At 28.7% G+C, this 18,163-nt stretch overlaps 1 protein-coding gene across 1 annotated transcript in view; it reads right to left on the minus strand.

The window, feature by feature from the left end:
• LOC106686942 (uncharacterized) overlaps positions 1-18,163 on the minus strand; it is a gene marked incomplete at its 5' end in the record, with an annotated part of 68,947 nt that overhangs the window by 33,899 nt on the left and 16,885 nt on the right. The window contains 1 exon segment of the mRNA XM_014430556.3: positions 962-1,070. Within this exon segment, the coding sequence (XP_014286042.1) occupies positions 962-1,070 (109 nt within the window).

The raw sequence follows: 18,163 nt of genomic DNA on the forward strand, positions 1-18,163 counted from the left end.
ACCATATCATTTTGTGGAAAATCTTATATAAGAAAAATTAAATATTAATAATTTTAAATTTTTAAAAAATAAAAAAAAGACTTTTAACTTATAATAAAGAAAATGAATAGCCTGGAAAAGAAACTTTAAATTAATGTGAGGAAGAAATTATATTGAAGATGTCATTGAGGATGGCTGGAATGGCCGAAACGTTGGACTGGTGAAAAATAAAAGTGTTGAGACAAAAATGGATAAGAATTTTTGATTTATTTAATAAATATTTTGAAATATTTTTCATTAAATACGAATAAGATATGAGCAAAAGGACCTAAGTAAGTAAGTAGATACATACCCAAAAAAAAATTAGAATATTCTTGATTATCCACGTTTCGGATACAGCAGCTAATATTATAATATATTATACGCTATTATTAAGCACCGTCATACCCTACATCTTATTGTTAAAAAGTTATAGGCTATTCTGATCTCACCGTTAAAAAAAATTATTAACATTATTAAGCATTTTTAGCGTCTAGCTCAGTAAGTTCTTCATGGTTATTATATGTCAATCGATTTTTCTCTTTTTGGAGAATATGAAAATAATATTACTGATACTATTAAATGATTTTATTTTCACCAAAAAATATAAAAACATAATGAGGACTTCAGTAAAGCAGGTGGACAATTTTTTTTTTTTGGGAACAATCAAATCATATTCGTTTCTAGCGTCGTCTAAAACCTTAAATACCATTTTTTTAAAGAAATTAATAATTATAAATTAATATTATAATAATTAATAAGTATTATAGTAATATAATAAGTTTTTTTTCATCCCGGAGACTATTGTTCATATAATCGTTCATTACTCCTCTGAATTTTATCAAAGCAATATACAAATAAACGGCATCATAAACACTTTTAATATAAACAGAAAATAAATTAACCTAAATATTAAAATAAAATAATAATAATTAAAACTCACCTAACCATGACATTTCTGTTGTTAGTCTTTGTTCTTTGTAAATAGAAGGGAATGCAACCGTCATTCCCGAAGACAATAGACCTCCACTGGCGACCAGGCATGATCTCACCTAAAGGTAAAATTTATAATTATTATTTTTTATTATAAATAATAGATGACTAATAGGTAAGTCAAATCATAAATCGTCTATAACAGCAACAAAACAAAAAGTTATTTTTTATCTATTTATCCAATATTTCGGCCAAATGACTATAGAAATAACCGAATTTAGGAAATAAATTAGAAAAAAGAAAACAAGCTAATTATTCCATGTAAGTTTTATTGTAAAAAAAAATACTTTCTACAACTTCCCCACAACAAACATATTGTTGCTTTATAATATAATAACAATAATTACATACTCCTACTTATCCATAAAAAACTCTATCATAAATTAAATGTTTTATAATGAATACTACCTTTATATTTTCTTTTCACTATTATCCAACCAGAACTTCTCATATTTGTGTGCAATGAACTCCTCTACGTGCGATTTGTAGTCCTCGAGAAAATTACAGTGTTTCCCGTTAAGGGAGTTACCCGAAATAAGTGAAAATCTGTCAGGGCAAGATCTGCTGAATAGGGTGGGTGAGGACGGGCGTCATCGTGATGAAAAACTATGCCTTTGCAATGACAAAAATGATTTTTTTTTCTCTTCCATTTTGAGCAAGCAAAATATCACTTAGAGATAAGGAATCTCGGCTGAAAATGATGCATAAAAAGACCCCAACTAATTCTTTTTTTAAAATATGCAAACATTATTGACCAAGTAAACATGATTTTATAAATCCAGAGAGGATTAAATTGAAATATTTAAAAACGCTACGAACGTATTTTACAACCCAATATAATATCAGACAGCCAGACTACTTTAAAGGCAATAATTTCTTATACTATAAAGTCAGGGCTAGTCTTGAATTGCCTGTAAAGACTAAAGGAATTAGCCAGAGGCAATAAACTGACCGTGATGTGGAGGGGATAGAAGAAAACGAGATGGAAGATACCCTAGCTAGGAAGGGATCAGAAATGATGCTAAATGCAACATGTCAGGAAGGTGGTTGACTCTAGGGAACATAAAGAGAAGAAAACATACTGGACATTGAAACCAGGCCTGAAGTAATCCTTTGATCTTTACTGAAATATCAAAGTAAATGGTAAAATTCTACCTTAACCTTATTAGAAATGAAATGAGGACGATAACAGGACTCCTCACGGGACACTGTCCCTTAAAATATCATCTTAAGAAGATGAGGCTGCTGGAGGATTCCACCTGTCGTCTATGTATGGAAGACGAAGAAAAGGCACAGCACATTCTGTGTGAATGTGAAGCCCTTGCCTTCTGAGGACTGCAGTATTTGGGACAGGACAGAATGGAACCTGAAGAAATTTCCAGAACAAACCCTAAAGAATTAATGAGCTTCATAAGAAGCATAGGATTCATATGGAATATATAATGGAAAGAGGGGTAACCCACAGAAGATCCAACTGGGTCGAAATGAGGAAGGGACTCCCGACTAACAGTATAATAAAAACGTACAACCTTTCGATAAAGTTTCTTGCACAGTAGCAAGAGCTGCATTTTAAACATTTTATGTAGTTGTGTGATGATCTGCACTTAATTTTCAGGAGGTAGATTTAAACATTTAATCAAAATGTTAAAAAAATTATTTTTTTTTAAACTTTATTTATTGATAGATATTACAATCTGCCACACTGTTGTGGGCAATAGGTAATAATAATGAATGATCACATTCAAACTAAAATAAAATAAAATAAAAATGAAAAATAGATACAAATAAATTAAATATCTCTTAAAATATATACAAACAGAAGGATAAAGAAAATGAACCTAATCAAACTATGTACATGAAAAAATAAATAAATAAAATAAAATAATGATAAAAATAAAAGAATCTCTAGTCACATTTACACTCCTATATACAATATTTACACAATCGACCTGAGGATCTCTGAACCCACTCTATTTCCCACGTGTGAGGGGTAAAGCAGAGCCCATAAGATCCCAACGCATCCCTCTCGCCGCATCACTGGTAATGAGCCAGTGGCGACTGAGCAAGTGCGCTAAAGCTGACAAGGCATCTGACCATTGCCAGAACTCCAATTGTGGCAATTAATCAGAAGATCTTTTATTAAATGCTTTGATAAGAGTAGAGGTTTTAAAAGATAGCATTATAAATAGGCTATTGAACACGTTTAATTATTAAAATAAGTATTGACAATAAATATTCAAACTAATATTACTAATAAATATTTAAACTTATATTTATAACATCATGATTGAATAAATGTTATATTTATTAAATTATTTATAACGATGCGATAAATAATGAATGCTATGGAACGATATAATAAAAATATATTTTTTTCTCAAGCTCAACAGTTATTAAATTCCCTTTTTTATTTTATAAAATTCCGCGTATCCTGATATACATGTTTAATATTTATTTGTCCATTCCCACTATATAAGGAATTTCACATTGATGGTAATACACCAGTGTTCCACTAAAAATTAGTAATGTATTTGTTACAAACGACAAATTCGACCTGAATTTCAAGCATACATCAGGTCTGAAAAACGAAAAAAGAGATAACAACTATAACTAATAGAAACATAAAAAATAACTTTAAAATAATAATCAAACAAGCTTGGAAATATACTTAATAATAAATTAAGTAGATAGTAATTGATTGATAACAATATATGATGAAATATAATATAGAGATAAAAATTATACAAACTAAATGATAAAATAAAAAATTAGAAAACATAAAGCATTCAAGAAATAAACATAGTGAAAGGTGCGAAAGAAGTTAAAAGATGAGCAATGGAATTAAAGAAATAAGATATGTCTAAAATAATGAAATTTATGAAAGGAAATGATACATAAGATACAATTGGTAAGAAACAAAAAAATATATAACTAAAAATTTGTATATATTTTTTTCATTATGTTATTTTACATTTAACATAATTTTTGCCTAAAACAATATTTATCGATTGCGTTTTTAGTTAGTTATATTTCATTATTTAATTAAATATCATTGTATATTTAAAACTTTCACCATATATTTGGGGGGGGGGAGAGGGAAGGGGGTATTTATACTTTAGTTTTTTTTTTATACAAAGATTTTTACATTTTTCATTTTTCTTCCATGTTTTAGGTATCTATATAGTTTTTTTTTCGTTTTTGCTCCCTCTTTTTGTTATTTTATTAATTATACCAAAACCATCTGTATGTCTCCAGGCTATAAGAGAGGTAAAATAAAATAATTCCCACAAAGACAGGGATTTAATTTTTAGTTAGTTTTTGTTCATCTTTTTAGTGCTCATTATCCGTAAAGGTTAAAACCTCATTATAAAAATTAATGAAAGCCTTTTATAAATTTGAGCTCTAATGGAAGAACTTTGATTACGTAATCAAGTAAAAGCTAATATAAACTGAAGCATTACGTTCAATAATCCGAGACTTTTCAAAAACTAATATTTTTCCAATTAAAGAGAAATCAACATTTGGTAAATTTATTTTTTCAAATATCAGGAAAACATCTGCTTCTACGTTAATCATTAGAACGGTAAATTTAGTAAATCTTCAAGTTGAGTGCAATTAGACATCTGTACGACTAATAATTTTTTTAAAATAATATTCTTGAAAAGGATTTTGAATAAATTTGTTAAGTTGGTACAATACTAGGTAGGTCTTTTCTCCATTGAAATGCTGAAATAGCGAATTTTCAAAATTGGTTCCTCGTAATAATCTTATTTATTTCTTATTCAAACATTTTTTTATTTGAAATAATTAACCATTTATAATTGTTAATAGTAATAAAAATTGATTGCATATATAATATAAGATAACTTGATAATATAACTAAAGGAGAAAAAAACTAAAAATATTTTCTCAACTTAAAAAAAAAATTCACAAAGAGTCTGCAGTGACGTGGCTAGAAGAAAAGTGCTGGGATCTCTTGGAGCAGGGTTTTGTCAGGGCTGATAAGAATGAAGTTCTGCCACCAACTTCATTCTTATACCATCACTTCATACGGTCAATTATCTTCTTCCAATATTAATTTTCTTTATCTTGTGTATAAAATAATCTGTTATATTATTTTATTATGTTTTAAAATTTTGTTATTTAATTTGTATTTTTTTTTCTGTTTTGTTGTTAGACTATATACATTGTACAAATGAATACTCTAATGAGCTCCAATATTTATTGCCCTAGATTCTGGCTTGTGTTATTAAATAATAAAAATTAAAAATTAAAAAATAAGAGTATTAATATAGATTTGTGATACGCCAGTTGGAATGCTGAAGAATTTTAAGAAAAAATAATACATGTTTCATAAAGTCGCTTAAGGTAATTGAGAGTGAAGAAAAACTATAAATAAATTGAATTCATAAATGATTTTATTTTCGTGTTTCCAAGGTCGTTATGGCAATAATCACTTTTTACTGTAATAATTATAAGTATGAAATTAATTTCTACTATAATTAAAGTGGTAATTTAAAGCTGTGTAATGTAAGAGCACTAGAAAAAAAAAATTAGATTTTATTTTTGTATTACCTTTTGTACAGGATATATGAAAGAAATAGTTCTAGTGGACATTTTTGCCCATATTATACTGCTTTTATCACTTCAATACATTAAAGATATAATAATTGAGGTTTGCATTAACGAAGCGGTGTGAATAATCAGCAGCTCTGAGTTCATAGTAATTAATAATTCCATGATAGTGCCTTAGTTTAAAGGTCGACCCAACGAGGTTACCATCAGTGTAAATTAGGGATTAACTTCAACTGAATTAGTTATAATTCACAGTTATTAATTAAAAATGTATACATAGTGATCTAGCCTGAAATAATCCCATTCCTTACAATATATCGAGGATCCACGTTTATCCGGAATAATGGACCGAGATACAAAGGATAACGCGATTCTGGAAATTAAAAAAAATCTTTTTTTTTATCGTAATTATTAATGGAAGATTTTCAATAAATAACTTTTGACACATCATTCTTCTGTCTCTACATAATCTTATAACGTCTTCGTAAATTGTATCTAATTAAGTCTCAAACGGTCCTGAAATAATCTCATTCCTTTTGTATCGAGTAATCTCTTTTATCCAGAATAATAGCCTACGTTATAAAAGATAACTCGAATTCTAAATATCAAATTGTTTAATCGGGGAATAAAAAATTCTTTATTTTTGTCATCGCCTCGCATTCTCATGCTACTATTACAGTTACAGAAATGATTTGAATTTTTAGTTTAAATGTAAAAAAAAAAATAAAACGAAAAAACAAGAACATTGAAAGAGGATTTTACTAATAATTTCATCCCGATTTTCACAAGATCTGCAATATTTCTATTAGGGTTTGTTTTTTACAAACAAATATGTCTCACGTGTTTTTTTTTTGTTTTTTTTTTTAATTTTTGATAAAAGATGCGTTCCAATTAATATGCATATATTAAAAAAAAATCGAATTGAAACGTTATATAAACGCTGTCCGTCGTTAATCCAAAAAATAAAGAACCGATAAGTGGTCTGATTATCAAACATTCCAGGTCATTGATCTAATGTAGGCAACAAAAAAATACCATAACATTATTAATATCAAAATCAATTTTAGAATCTTATCACTTCTTCGAGACTGGTTTTATTGTTTATATAAAATAAATTATGTAAAGTAAAGTAAATGTATGTAATTAAGTTTCAAACACTATTTATTATAACTTTAACGGTCTAATATTTCGGCCAACTTGGACATCCTTAAGTACTATCTTAACTATAACTTTACGCCTTACACTCAACTTTTAAAAAAATTTCCAAAAAAATTCCTCTCAGTTCTAATAAAATTAGATCAAAAAAAGTTAGTTAAAATTATGAATTTATTTAATCCTTCAAAATTAAAACTTTAATATTTATTAAATATACTTTTAAATTAACCTATATTATATTATACCAACCTAATTTATATTTTATATTATATTAACCTATTTTGAAATTTTTCCATTTAAATTTAAAACTGTTCATTACAGAATAATTTAATACTAATTATTTCGGGTAACATAATGTAAGCGAAAGTCTCAATTGGAGGAGCCCCCAATAAGTAGGCTCTACTAGCGCCCCATGTGGCCAACAAAAGAAGCTACCCTTTCTAGCGAAGGTTTATGGGAAGAAGACGAAACTTATGGATGAGAGAACCCTTTTCTTTTTCCAGCAGAAATCATTCTTTGTTGACTTATTAGGAAAAATCTACAATTAGTGAGTAGACCTCTCTATTCCCAGCAGCAGGGGAGAGAGAAGTCGAGGAATGCGAAGAGAAACCCTAAAGATCTAGGGTCATCACCAACATCTACAGTTTTCCTAAGACCAATTATTAAAAATTAATTAACCCTTTTAACAATATTTTTTTATTTCGGCCACCACCTGTAACTTATACAATAGAATTTTATATCTGTTAATCGTGTTTTATTTTCATTATATACAGTCCACTAAAATCCAACCAGCCAACCAAAAGTGAATGTGCACCTGGCCTTCAGTTGAAGGTGTACTTCATATACTAATATTAAATAATATACTTAAGTTAATTAATTAATTAATTAGTTAAGTTTAAGATTGCCCTTGAGGATAGGCAGGTTGGCCGAAACGTTGGACATTTAAATTATTGATATATAATGTTTGAAACTTAATAGAATACAATTTATTTTATTTAAACAATAAAACTAATCTCGATGAAGATCATATATAAAGAGGAGAATGACGTTTTATAACAAGTTAAATAAATAAAAGTTATTTCTTAAAAATTTCTTCTGAGTAAAATTTGTTAACAACGAAAAAGAGCTGATATTTCTTTTTCTTAGATTGGTCACTAGCCTTCAATCAATCAATCAATCCATCTTTCAATCAGTTCATGGGCCGTTATAGTAAAGGTTGCTAGTGACGTCTTTAGAAAAGGGGCCCTTCAAATTAATTTCTCAACAAGTTTGGGCATTAAACAATAACCTAGATAAAATTATGAACTTATTTAATCCTTGAAAATCAACAAAAAATTATTACTTATTTCTAAGGGATTCTCTATATTCCTGTTTCTATTTTTATTATATGTTATAAACTAATAAACAATGCAATATCACTAACATACACAGAATATTTTAAAGATATAAAATTTATATAATGCTCCTTGAAAATTTATATACAATAAAATTAATTAATAAATTATGGTATAATAAAATTCTAAACAACTTCATAATAAATGATAAAAATAAACATAGTAATATAGAGAAACCCTTAGAAACTAGTAATAAAATAAATAATACCATTAATAATAAAATAAAGTGATTAGGAAAATGATAAAACATAGTTAAACGATGATAACTAATGTTTATAATAGACAATCAGATAATGTTGATGACAAAAAAAAACATAATGATAATAGAAATAAAATGTATCAGTATTTTAAAATGCATTATGTATCATGATTGATTGATAAAATAAAAATGACATTTATATAATATAAAATGAACACAGTCTAAAATTAGCATTATATAATGACAAATTAAACAGAAATAAAAAAAATTATAAGGAAAATATAATATATAAAATTAATTTCTAAAATTGTGAAGGGGTATTTATAGGTAAAACTTCCTATAAAATTAGAAACCAGAACTGAGCAACTCAAAGGAAATTGAAAACACGTTAAAAACATAAATACTACAACACTGGCCAAACTATAAAACTTAAAAAAATTTTGATTTTAAAAATAAAAAAAAAATGGAAATAGAAAATAGAAAAATAACAGAAGCTATACACATAAATAAAAACAAAGAACATGTAATTAATTTTAAGACCCATACAAATAATTTAAGTGCACATTATATAGACAACATAAATCAACTAGAAATATAATTAGTAAACCATCTGTATAGAATTATGCTAAAAATTTTATTTTAGGAATGATTTATTGTAACTACGTAGAAATTTCATCTTTGTAATGAATAGAGGTAAGAAATGTTTAGCATGGAGGTAATCTACTATTTATAAATATTATCAGGATAACTTTTATTGGTGTGAGGTTAATAATAGTGTGTGTTTAAATATTTTCCCCTTATAGTAAACATAAAATTAGTATTTTTAATATTATTAGACAACAATAAAGATTATTGTGATTTTTACATGAAAGACTAAATAGGAAAATCAGATTAATTCATAAATTTGAAACTATAGGAAATGGTAATGTTAAGATATTTGCTCCAGTTAAATTTATGTTGTGAAATATTTATGTATGCTATAATATTTAAATATTTACTTTCTTTATAAAAACAAACAAATATTAGCATTAATAAAAAATTTTTTTGGTCATATCTGTTTAAGTCATTTGATGTTTCATTGGTACGTATAATAAAATAACAATATTACCCGTCTATTGTCGATAAAAAAGAGAATGAAGGTGGGAAAATCCGCAACCGTAGGTGGGCGACTGTTATAAGGCTATAAAGATAATTTAAAGGACGAAACGGAATCGAGATAGAGATAAAAACATTGAGAGCGGAATCTAGATAAGAAACAACGTAGAACGTAATAAAGATTAGCTTAAATAGGAAAGTGATAAGCACAAAGAGGAATCATATTATTACAAACTAAGTTTATAAAGTTCTTGTAAAAGTTACTATTTCTTAAGTAAAAATTTATATTTCAATTACTATAATGATATTGAATTGCCGAAATAAATATGTACACCTGTTTAGTACATAGGAGCTTTCTCACTCTTTATATCTTTATATTCCTCATTATATAATTTTTATTTAATTCGTAAATTTTTTTTTTAAAATATTGAATTGCCCGAATATAGGTCCAAGGTTTTTACCTCAGGTTAACTTCTGTTCGAAATAGATATGGCAAAATTTGAGTTCGACTAAATTCGAGGTTTTTTTTTAAATTAACTATACTGGCCAACCGTAGCTCAGGGGATAGGCGCAAGTCTATCAGTCTGAGACCTGCGGGCTGCTTCGATTCAAATCCGGCATGGGGCGTTGACTTTTTTCATGAAGTAGCGGTCCCACAAATTGAAAAACTTGACTCCCCACCATGGTTAGAATAAGTTGCTCAATTCTAGATAACTTTTTTTTTAATTATTTATTTAATGTAATTTACAACTGTACAAAATAATACAATAGGTAAATATGTAGTATGTTTCATATACACTTGAAAATCTTGGGAAGGAACCACCCATTGGTGGTACTTCAAACATTAATTTAAATTAGAAGATCCCGTGGCCACCTTCTTTTCAGACGCCTCGGAGAATTATCAGGGATTGTTAAGGATGAAAGATTAAGAATTAATGGGTTAGGATGGTTAAGGAGTTAGGAATGAAAAGACTGTTTTGGGTCAAATCTGAAACGAATGGGATGTTAAGGTCTTTGTGAATGAGTTTATTTGTGACGTAATAAGGAGCATCGAGGATTTTAAGTAGGATTTTGGATTGTAATGATTGGATGCGGGAAGAATTTGATGGTTTGGTGGAGCCTCAGAGCTCAATTCCATATGTCCAAATTGGTTTGATTATTGTAGTGTAACTAATTTTCTGTAGTGAATGGGAAGTTTAGAGAGTTTGTCAAGTAAGTGTTGTAGCAATCGCAATCTACGAGCAGTTTCTTGTCGTTTCAGTCTTGTGTGTGGATTCCAAGTAAGCCTCTTGTCAAGATGGAGTCCTAAGTATCGAATCTGTTCAACAGGCATTGTAGATAACTTAAATATAAAAAAAAAAATTTAACTGTGAGTAGTTAACAGACCATCGCAGCTTTAGTGTCCTAGAAAATAATTAAGACGATGAGATAACTCAAAATATGAAAAATGGAGCAAAGTACGCTTTACCTCGCTGTATGCAGTCAACGGTTTAAAGGGAGGAGCCAACGATCAAAAGGACCCTAGCAATCTTCAGATTTTAGTAAAGCTACTCCTGTGAAATATATTTCCTCAGGAGGATCAATGGAAAGGCAGTTCCAGAAGGAGAAGGGTTGAGATAAATTTATAAATAATAAATAAGTTTGATCGGAGGGTGGAAAGGAGTGTCCACTAAGATTGATCCGCGGGTAGGGTTACTAATCAACTCTGATTTATTTTTTACGGCTTTTCTAGTAGTTCGTATAAAATTTTGGATTTATGAAAAAATATATCTCTAGATCCATAAGACGCACATATGTCTGCCAACACTCAAAATAAATGAAATTTAACTTACTATAAAGTAGTTTATGACACTTATCTTCGTAGGGGGTAGAAGTTTTTATGATATTCGCATATCAATATAAATTTGGCAAATGAAAATTTGTCCGAACTAATAAATCAATTTATTTTAGCAAATATCATGAAAACTACTACTCCTACGAAGATAAACGTAATAAACTACTTTATAACCCATTAAACTAGCTTTAGTTTGAGTGGTAATAGACATGTGTACGTCGGATGGTTTTTCAGATATAGATTTCTCAAAATTAATTCACTAAGTTCTGATTTTTCAGTGCATTTTATTATGAAATTGCTTTTTAAAAACTGTATTTCGGGAACTATTGAACGTAAATAGCTCTGTTAGAAAGATATTTCCTCTGGAGGATCAATAGAAAGGCAGTTCTAGAAGGAGAAGGGTTGAGGTAAATTTATAAATAATAAATAAGTTTGATCGTAGGGTGGGAAGGAGTGTCCACAAGGATTGGTCCGCGGGTAGGGTTACTAATCAACTCTGATTTATTTTTTACGGCTTCTCTCCGCCACCCTTCTCCTAGGCTCTCTGCTTATTTATAGTATGGTCCAAGGTGCCGGTTTCCTCTTTCAGGCAAATCCACCTCCACAGTTTACTCTTTCGTCACACGAGCTAGGAACTAACCTCATCAAACACGTGTTCATGATGTGACACAAGCACAACCTTTCTGAGATAATACAAGAGCCGGGGAGAAAAAGTTATTTTTAATAACTTTATAGAAAACTATGTATAATTACAAATCTAAATCCATAAGTCTGCCAAGTATAGGTAGTTGGAATACAAAATGGCGCCTTTTCACAACGTTAATTTTTTTTTTTCATTCGGAGGTCTATATCTTTAAAACTACTAACAACACTAGAAAACCTAAGAGATCATTATTTAAAGAAGAGTAAATTTGCTAAAAAATGAACCCTAATAGAGCAATTTACATTCAAAATTTCTCGAGATATAGCTTTTTAAAAATCAGCATAGCATAATAAAATGCACCGAAAAATCAGTTAGTACAAGAGCCGGGAAGAAAAAAAGGCAGTTATCTCAACCCAATTTTTGATTACTTTATTGAAAACTATGTATAATTACAAGTCTAAATTGATGAAACTGCCAAGTATAGGTAGGGGGTATAAAAAATGGCAGCTATTTCAAAACATTAATTTTTCAATCGGAGCTCTACATCTTAAAAGCTAACAACAACACAAGAAAATCTAAGAGATCATTATTTAAAGAAGAGTAAATTTTCTGAAATATTAGCCATAAAAGAGCTATTTACGTCCAATAGTTCTCGAGATATAGTTTTTAAAAAGCAAAATTGCTTAAAAATCTACTGAAAGATTAGTAGTTAGTTAATTTATTTTGAGAAGTCTATATCTCAGGAACTATGTGACGTACAGATGTCTATTAGCACTCAAATTAAAGCTAGTTTAATGGATTATAAAGAAGTTTATGACTTTTACCTTCGTAGGAATAGTAGTTTTCAAGATGTTTGCTAAAATAAATTGATTTATAGTTCGGACAATAAGTTTGAATTATGAAAAACTTTATTTCAGAAACCATTGGACGTACAGATTTCTGCCAGCACTCAAATTAAAGCTAGTACAATTTACTATAAAATAGTTAATGTTTATCTTTGTAGGAGTAGTAGTTTTTATATTTGACAAAATAAACTCACAAAATGTTAAATTCTAGTAGTTCGTTCAAAATGTTGGATTTTTGAAAAAATATATCTCTCGACCCATAAGACACACATATGTCTCTGCCAACACTCAAAATAAATGAAATTTAACTTACTATAGTATAGTTTATGACACTTATCTTCGTAGGAGTAGTAGTTTTTATGATATTCACATATGAATATAAATTTGGCAAATGGAAATTTGTCCGAACAACTATAAATATATTTATTTTAGCAAATATCATGAAAACTAATACTCCTACGAAGATAAGTGACATAAAGTTTATTATAGTAAGTTAAACTAGCTTTAGTTTGAGTGGTAATAGACATGTGTACGACGGATGATTTTTGAGATATAGATTTCTCAAAATTAATTCACTAAGTTCTGATTTTTCAGTCCATTTTATTATGAAATTGCTTTTTAAAAACTTTATTTCGGGAACTATTGAACCTAAATAGCTCTATTAGGTCTAATATTTTAGCAAATTTACTCATCTCATACCTTACCATATTTTGACTCATTGAATCACTTCGATGTATCCTCAATCTCAACAATTAACATTCATAAAGATTTACAAGAGACGCGATAACCATCTGGCCTCGGTAACGGCTGCCATGGCACACACACGGTCGTCTTACTGTATTATTTATTTTTCACTTCCTCCGGTCCCATCGGGAAATTGAAATGGAAAAACTTTTTTCCTCAACAAGGCACCTTTCCCGAGCACATGCCTCATTCCCGAACCTGGCTCTGAGTCCAGGAAACTGATTTAGAGTTTTGTTTATTTTAAAAAAGTCTCAAAGAAAATTTCTTTCCATTCAACTTTACAAAACAAAAGATTTACTACGTTCAGCCTAAAGCTGTAAGGACTTTTGATCCAGAGTCTTGGAGATTCAATAAAAAGTGTAAAGAATTAAGGGACGTAAATTAATAACGTTAACAGAAATTTAAGAGACATTTATTTATTGAATATTAAATAAATATTATAATCTACTACAACTTGAGCAATGAGTAATTATGATCACATTCATACCAGAATTATAATAATAATAATGAAGGCTTAACAAACCCGAAGGTTCGATGCCGATACCACTGAACGCTTTCTGCATACATCCTAGTGATGCCCCTCCAAACCCAATTCTACTAAATCAGTTTTAAAGTAATCCTCCCATCTACTTTTCGGTCTACCCCTCTGATTTGCCTGTTGATTCAGTATTTAAGCCCCTACAACCTTACACGCATATCTTATACGCCGCAATGCAATAACGTGAATTATATTTACCGAGTGTAGGTCCCTTAATTTAGCATTGTGTAATCTTCTAAATTCTCCCGTTAACTCATCCTTTTTCAGTCCGAATAATTTGCGTAATACTTTATTTTCGAAAACCTTAAGGGGGTGTGTCATTAAAATCTGTTATTCGCTGTTTACCAGAATCATAAAATAAATAATAATAAGAAAAAAATATATAATCAATAATAAGTAATAACAGAATTTATATGTATATAAACCGAAAATTAAATAAATTTAACTTAATTAAACTATTTACATGAAGAAAGTTAAATAAGTAAATGAATAAGTTGGACTAATATAACGGAAAATAAAACACTAGTCACATTAATAGAAATTAGTTATTTTAAATTTAAACATAATGGAAGACGCATTTTTAAAAATGCTTTAATAATATATGGTCACTAGTGATGCAGCGAGAGGGATGGGCTGGGATCTCTTGAGCTCTGCTCTATCCCTCACAGGTGGGGGATAGAGTGGGCTCAGGGATCCTCAGGTCGATTGTGTAAATATTGTATATATTATTTTACCATTATGTTATTTTATTTTTCATACAGATAGTTTGATTATGTTCATCTTGTCTGTTCTTTTGTTTGTATATATTTTAAGAGAGTTTTTTTTTTAATTATTATTATTTTTTTTCTTTTATTTTTTTAGTTTAGTATGTATGAGATCATTCATCACTATTACCTATTGCCCACAGCTGTGTGGCAGATTGTAATATCTATCAATAAATAACTCTATCAAAAAAAAAAATAATAATAATATATCGTTATTATAATAATTTTATAATCTCCTAATTACATTTCACTCTCAGTTATATATGCAATATATAATTAAGAGGAAGTATTGCGTTAGTGGAAAATTTATAATTCTAGTTTTCGATGGAAATAAAGTTTTGAAGTCCTGTGAGTCCAAAAAAACCAGGCCTTGCACGATGTTTGTGTGTTAGCAGCGTAATTCAAAAAACAAAAAAAGTCGTTCGAAACTGAAATAAACTATTTAAGGCTGGTAAATCTGGGATCTTACAGCATTCGCCCTTAAAGAATCGATTTTATTACATTTCTTCAATTTTCCCAAAAATCGCTCAAACGAATTTTATTAAGCTCGGTATACCGAGGTACAATTAATTTATATTTTATGAAAGCTAGGTGTTTTTATATTTGAAATAGTTTGAGAGAAGTTAAATGCCAAATTTTCAAAAACAAAATTATTCCTTCGCTATTTTAACAGAAATCCAAATTTTTTTACGTTCCCAACACTTCCCCCTACTATATATTCCAAATATCGGTTAGTGAAAGTAAAAAGTATATGAGTAGAAATTTATCTATTTTTCTGAACTGAATATATTGAGTAGTAAACGAGAACCTTTTGTGGAACTTTTAAAAATAATTATTACAAAAAAAATTATTAAAAATAATAATATAACATCGAAGGCTACCAAAATGACATTTTCTAAATCGCGATAACACTAATAATCGCACTTAAAATACTTAAGAAATTATAGGATTATATAGAAAAATTCATAATTTTTTAGAGCTTGGAACCTTTGTGTCCGAGATAAGATCGGTTGAAAAATGAGGGAAAGCACTCAGCTGGGAATCAATAAATCTTTTAGGGTGAAGCCTTTTTATTTCTTCCTTCATTTTTTTTCTTCTAAACCACTCATGTCCGTGGCGGTGTCGAAGTTTTCAAATTTTTCATTTCCAAAAACTCCAAAGCCTAGAACGCATTACACTAACTAACCATATAAAAAGGGAAGACATGATCTTTAGTGTAACATGTTAAAGCGGTATAACATATAACATGGATGACTGTCCATTACTAGATCTGCTAAAGGGAGAATGAAGTCATGCAATAGACAAGCTTAGTTCGTCACCATTTTGTTTGTTGTTGTAGGGACAAACAATGTAGTATTATACATATTACTATTATTTATTATTATTATGTAGTATTGTACTCGTACATTATACATTATACTATTATACAATATTATAAAAATTACTAATAATAATGTAATGACAGTTGTGAATTAGCTCATCTTGCTTCTCTTCTCGCAAGATCAACAAGACAATCTAGTAGCCAAACTTTCACACAACTTCCACTTTTCACTCAATTTAGGAATATTGTAATAAATTACTTTTAAATAAATAAATTCATACAATAAATTACTTAAGTTTTTCAGAATATCCGCTAGAAGCTCTTATGCATTTAACATGACTTTAAATAGGGCTGCTTACAATCCTATACTTATAATATTTAACATGGTAAAACATTTTACATTTAACACATCATGAATACCCCTAATATTTGGAAAAATATTAAAGTAATTGTAATATTACGACTTGTTTGAATAATATGTGTTTTATTTTTTCATTATTTTACCATTTAATGCTGTTCTGAGATTTTTAAACTTATTTATAAACTCTTTTTTATAAAAAAAAAATACACTTAAGCCATTGTTTCTTCCAAGGTGCGATGTGGCGAGTTTTAGTTCATTCAATTTAATAGAATGAGTAATTCCTCAGTTGTATGGAAATTATAATAATTGTAAGTTCTAATTTAATTTTTCATTTATATATTTCCTTGTTTTTTTCGGTTTTTTATCAATGTATTTAATTATTTTGATAAATGTTTTTCGAAATTTGAATTATTCACTGCAACGTTTTTAGCCAAAAAATAAAATAAAATTTCAATGATTTAATTAGTCATTTTTACCCTTTGGTGATTTTAATATAAATCTGGTTTAATTGAAAAGAAAAATAAGAGTGAGATAGCCTTATAGGACATCTATTAGGAATACCCACCTCATGGAACACCCTCAACCTCTATTAAGTAGGTACCTTACTATTCAATAGTTTCAAAAGCAAAACTTGGTGGTTGAGAGTGGATATTGACCACAACACGTCCCTCTATAAAGGGGTTGGTCATGAAACAGTATTTCCAAATCAAGCAACGAACACCAAACCCATCCAAGCTAGTGCTAGTACTTGTTTTCTATATTGCTTTCAAAAATGTTAGATACTTTATTAATACTTGAAGATGTTGATAATTAAACCAACAAATTAAAAAAAAAAAAAACTTTTTGTCTAACCAGGGAATTTAAAAAAAAAATTAATTATTGAAGATCTAAAAAAATAATAATGGTTTAATAATTTTTCTGGAGTTATTAAGGGATGTGAAAATGAGCTATTTACTATTAATTATAACACCTCAATTTATTTGAAAAAATTGATATATTTTGCAATAAATAAAACGAAATTGGCGATTTTAACCAAGATTGCTCGAGTCGTTTCAGAGAAAATCGAAGAGAAATTCTATAACTTTAAATCACTTCTGCATTCTGTACGATCAACAAAGGTTCAAATTAATAAAAACCTGCATAACGCACGGAGATACATGGCCACTTAAGAAATCTGAAATCTTCGGAAAAAACAAAAAAGAGTTGATGTACTTCACCTCTAATATAGATTTAGCCCAAATATGATCATCTGTACCCCAATTGTATCTCTTATATAATAACACTTAATTTAATTATGCTTTGTTCTGGTTCAATAGTTAATTACCACATCTGCACTGTATTTATTTTTATTATCTATTGTATTAAATAATTAGTTGCTTTCTCTAACCACATGCTCTAATTGAATCATTTCAATTATTGAATTTTATGCTTTATTTGCTCTTAGCATTATTTTTTTTTTAATACAGTACTACAACACGTTCCAATGTTAACTCTACATAACATACATATAGTATGCGGCTACATTTTTTTAAATTAACCCCTCCAGCATCGGGCTACTATGCAAGAGAAAAAAAATCCTACATAGATAAGTAAATCAAAAATATACATTAATTTATAGAAGTATCACATCTTCATACGTCAGTATCGCATAACAGAAACGGTAGACTTGAATTTTGATCAGAAT

The sequence above is a fragment of the Halyomorpha halys genome, unplaced genomic scaffold, assembly GCF_000696795.3.
Source record: "Halyomorpha halys isolate HHAL.00 unplaced genomic scaffold, Hhal_1.1 Scaffold36.1, whole genome shotgun sequence".
NCBI classification, from domain to species: Eukaryota; Metazoa; Arthropoda; class Insecta; order Hemiptera; family Pentatomidae; genus Halyomorpha; species Halyomorpha halys.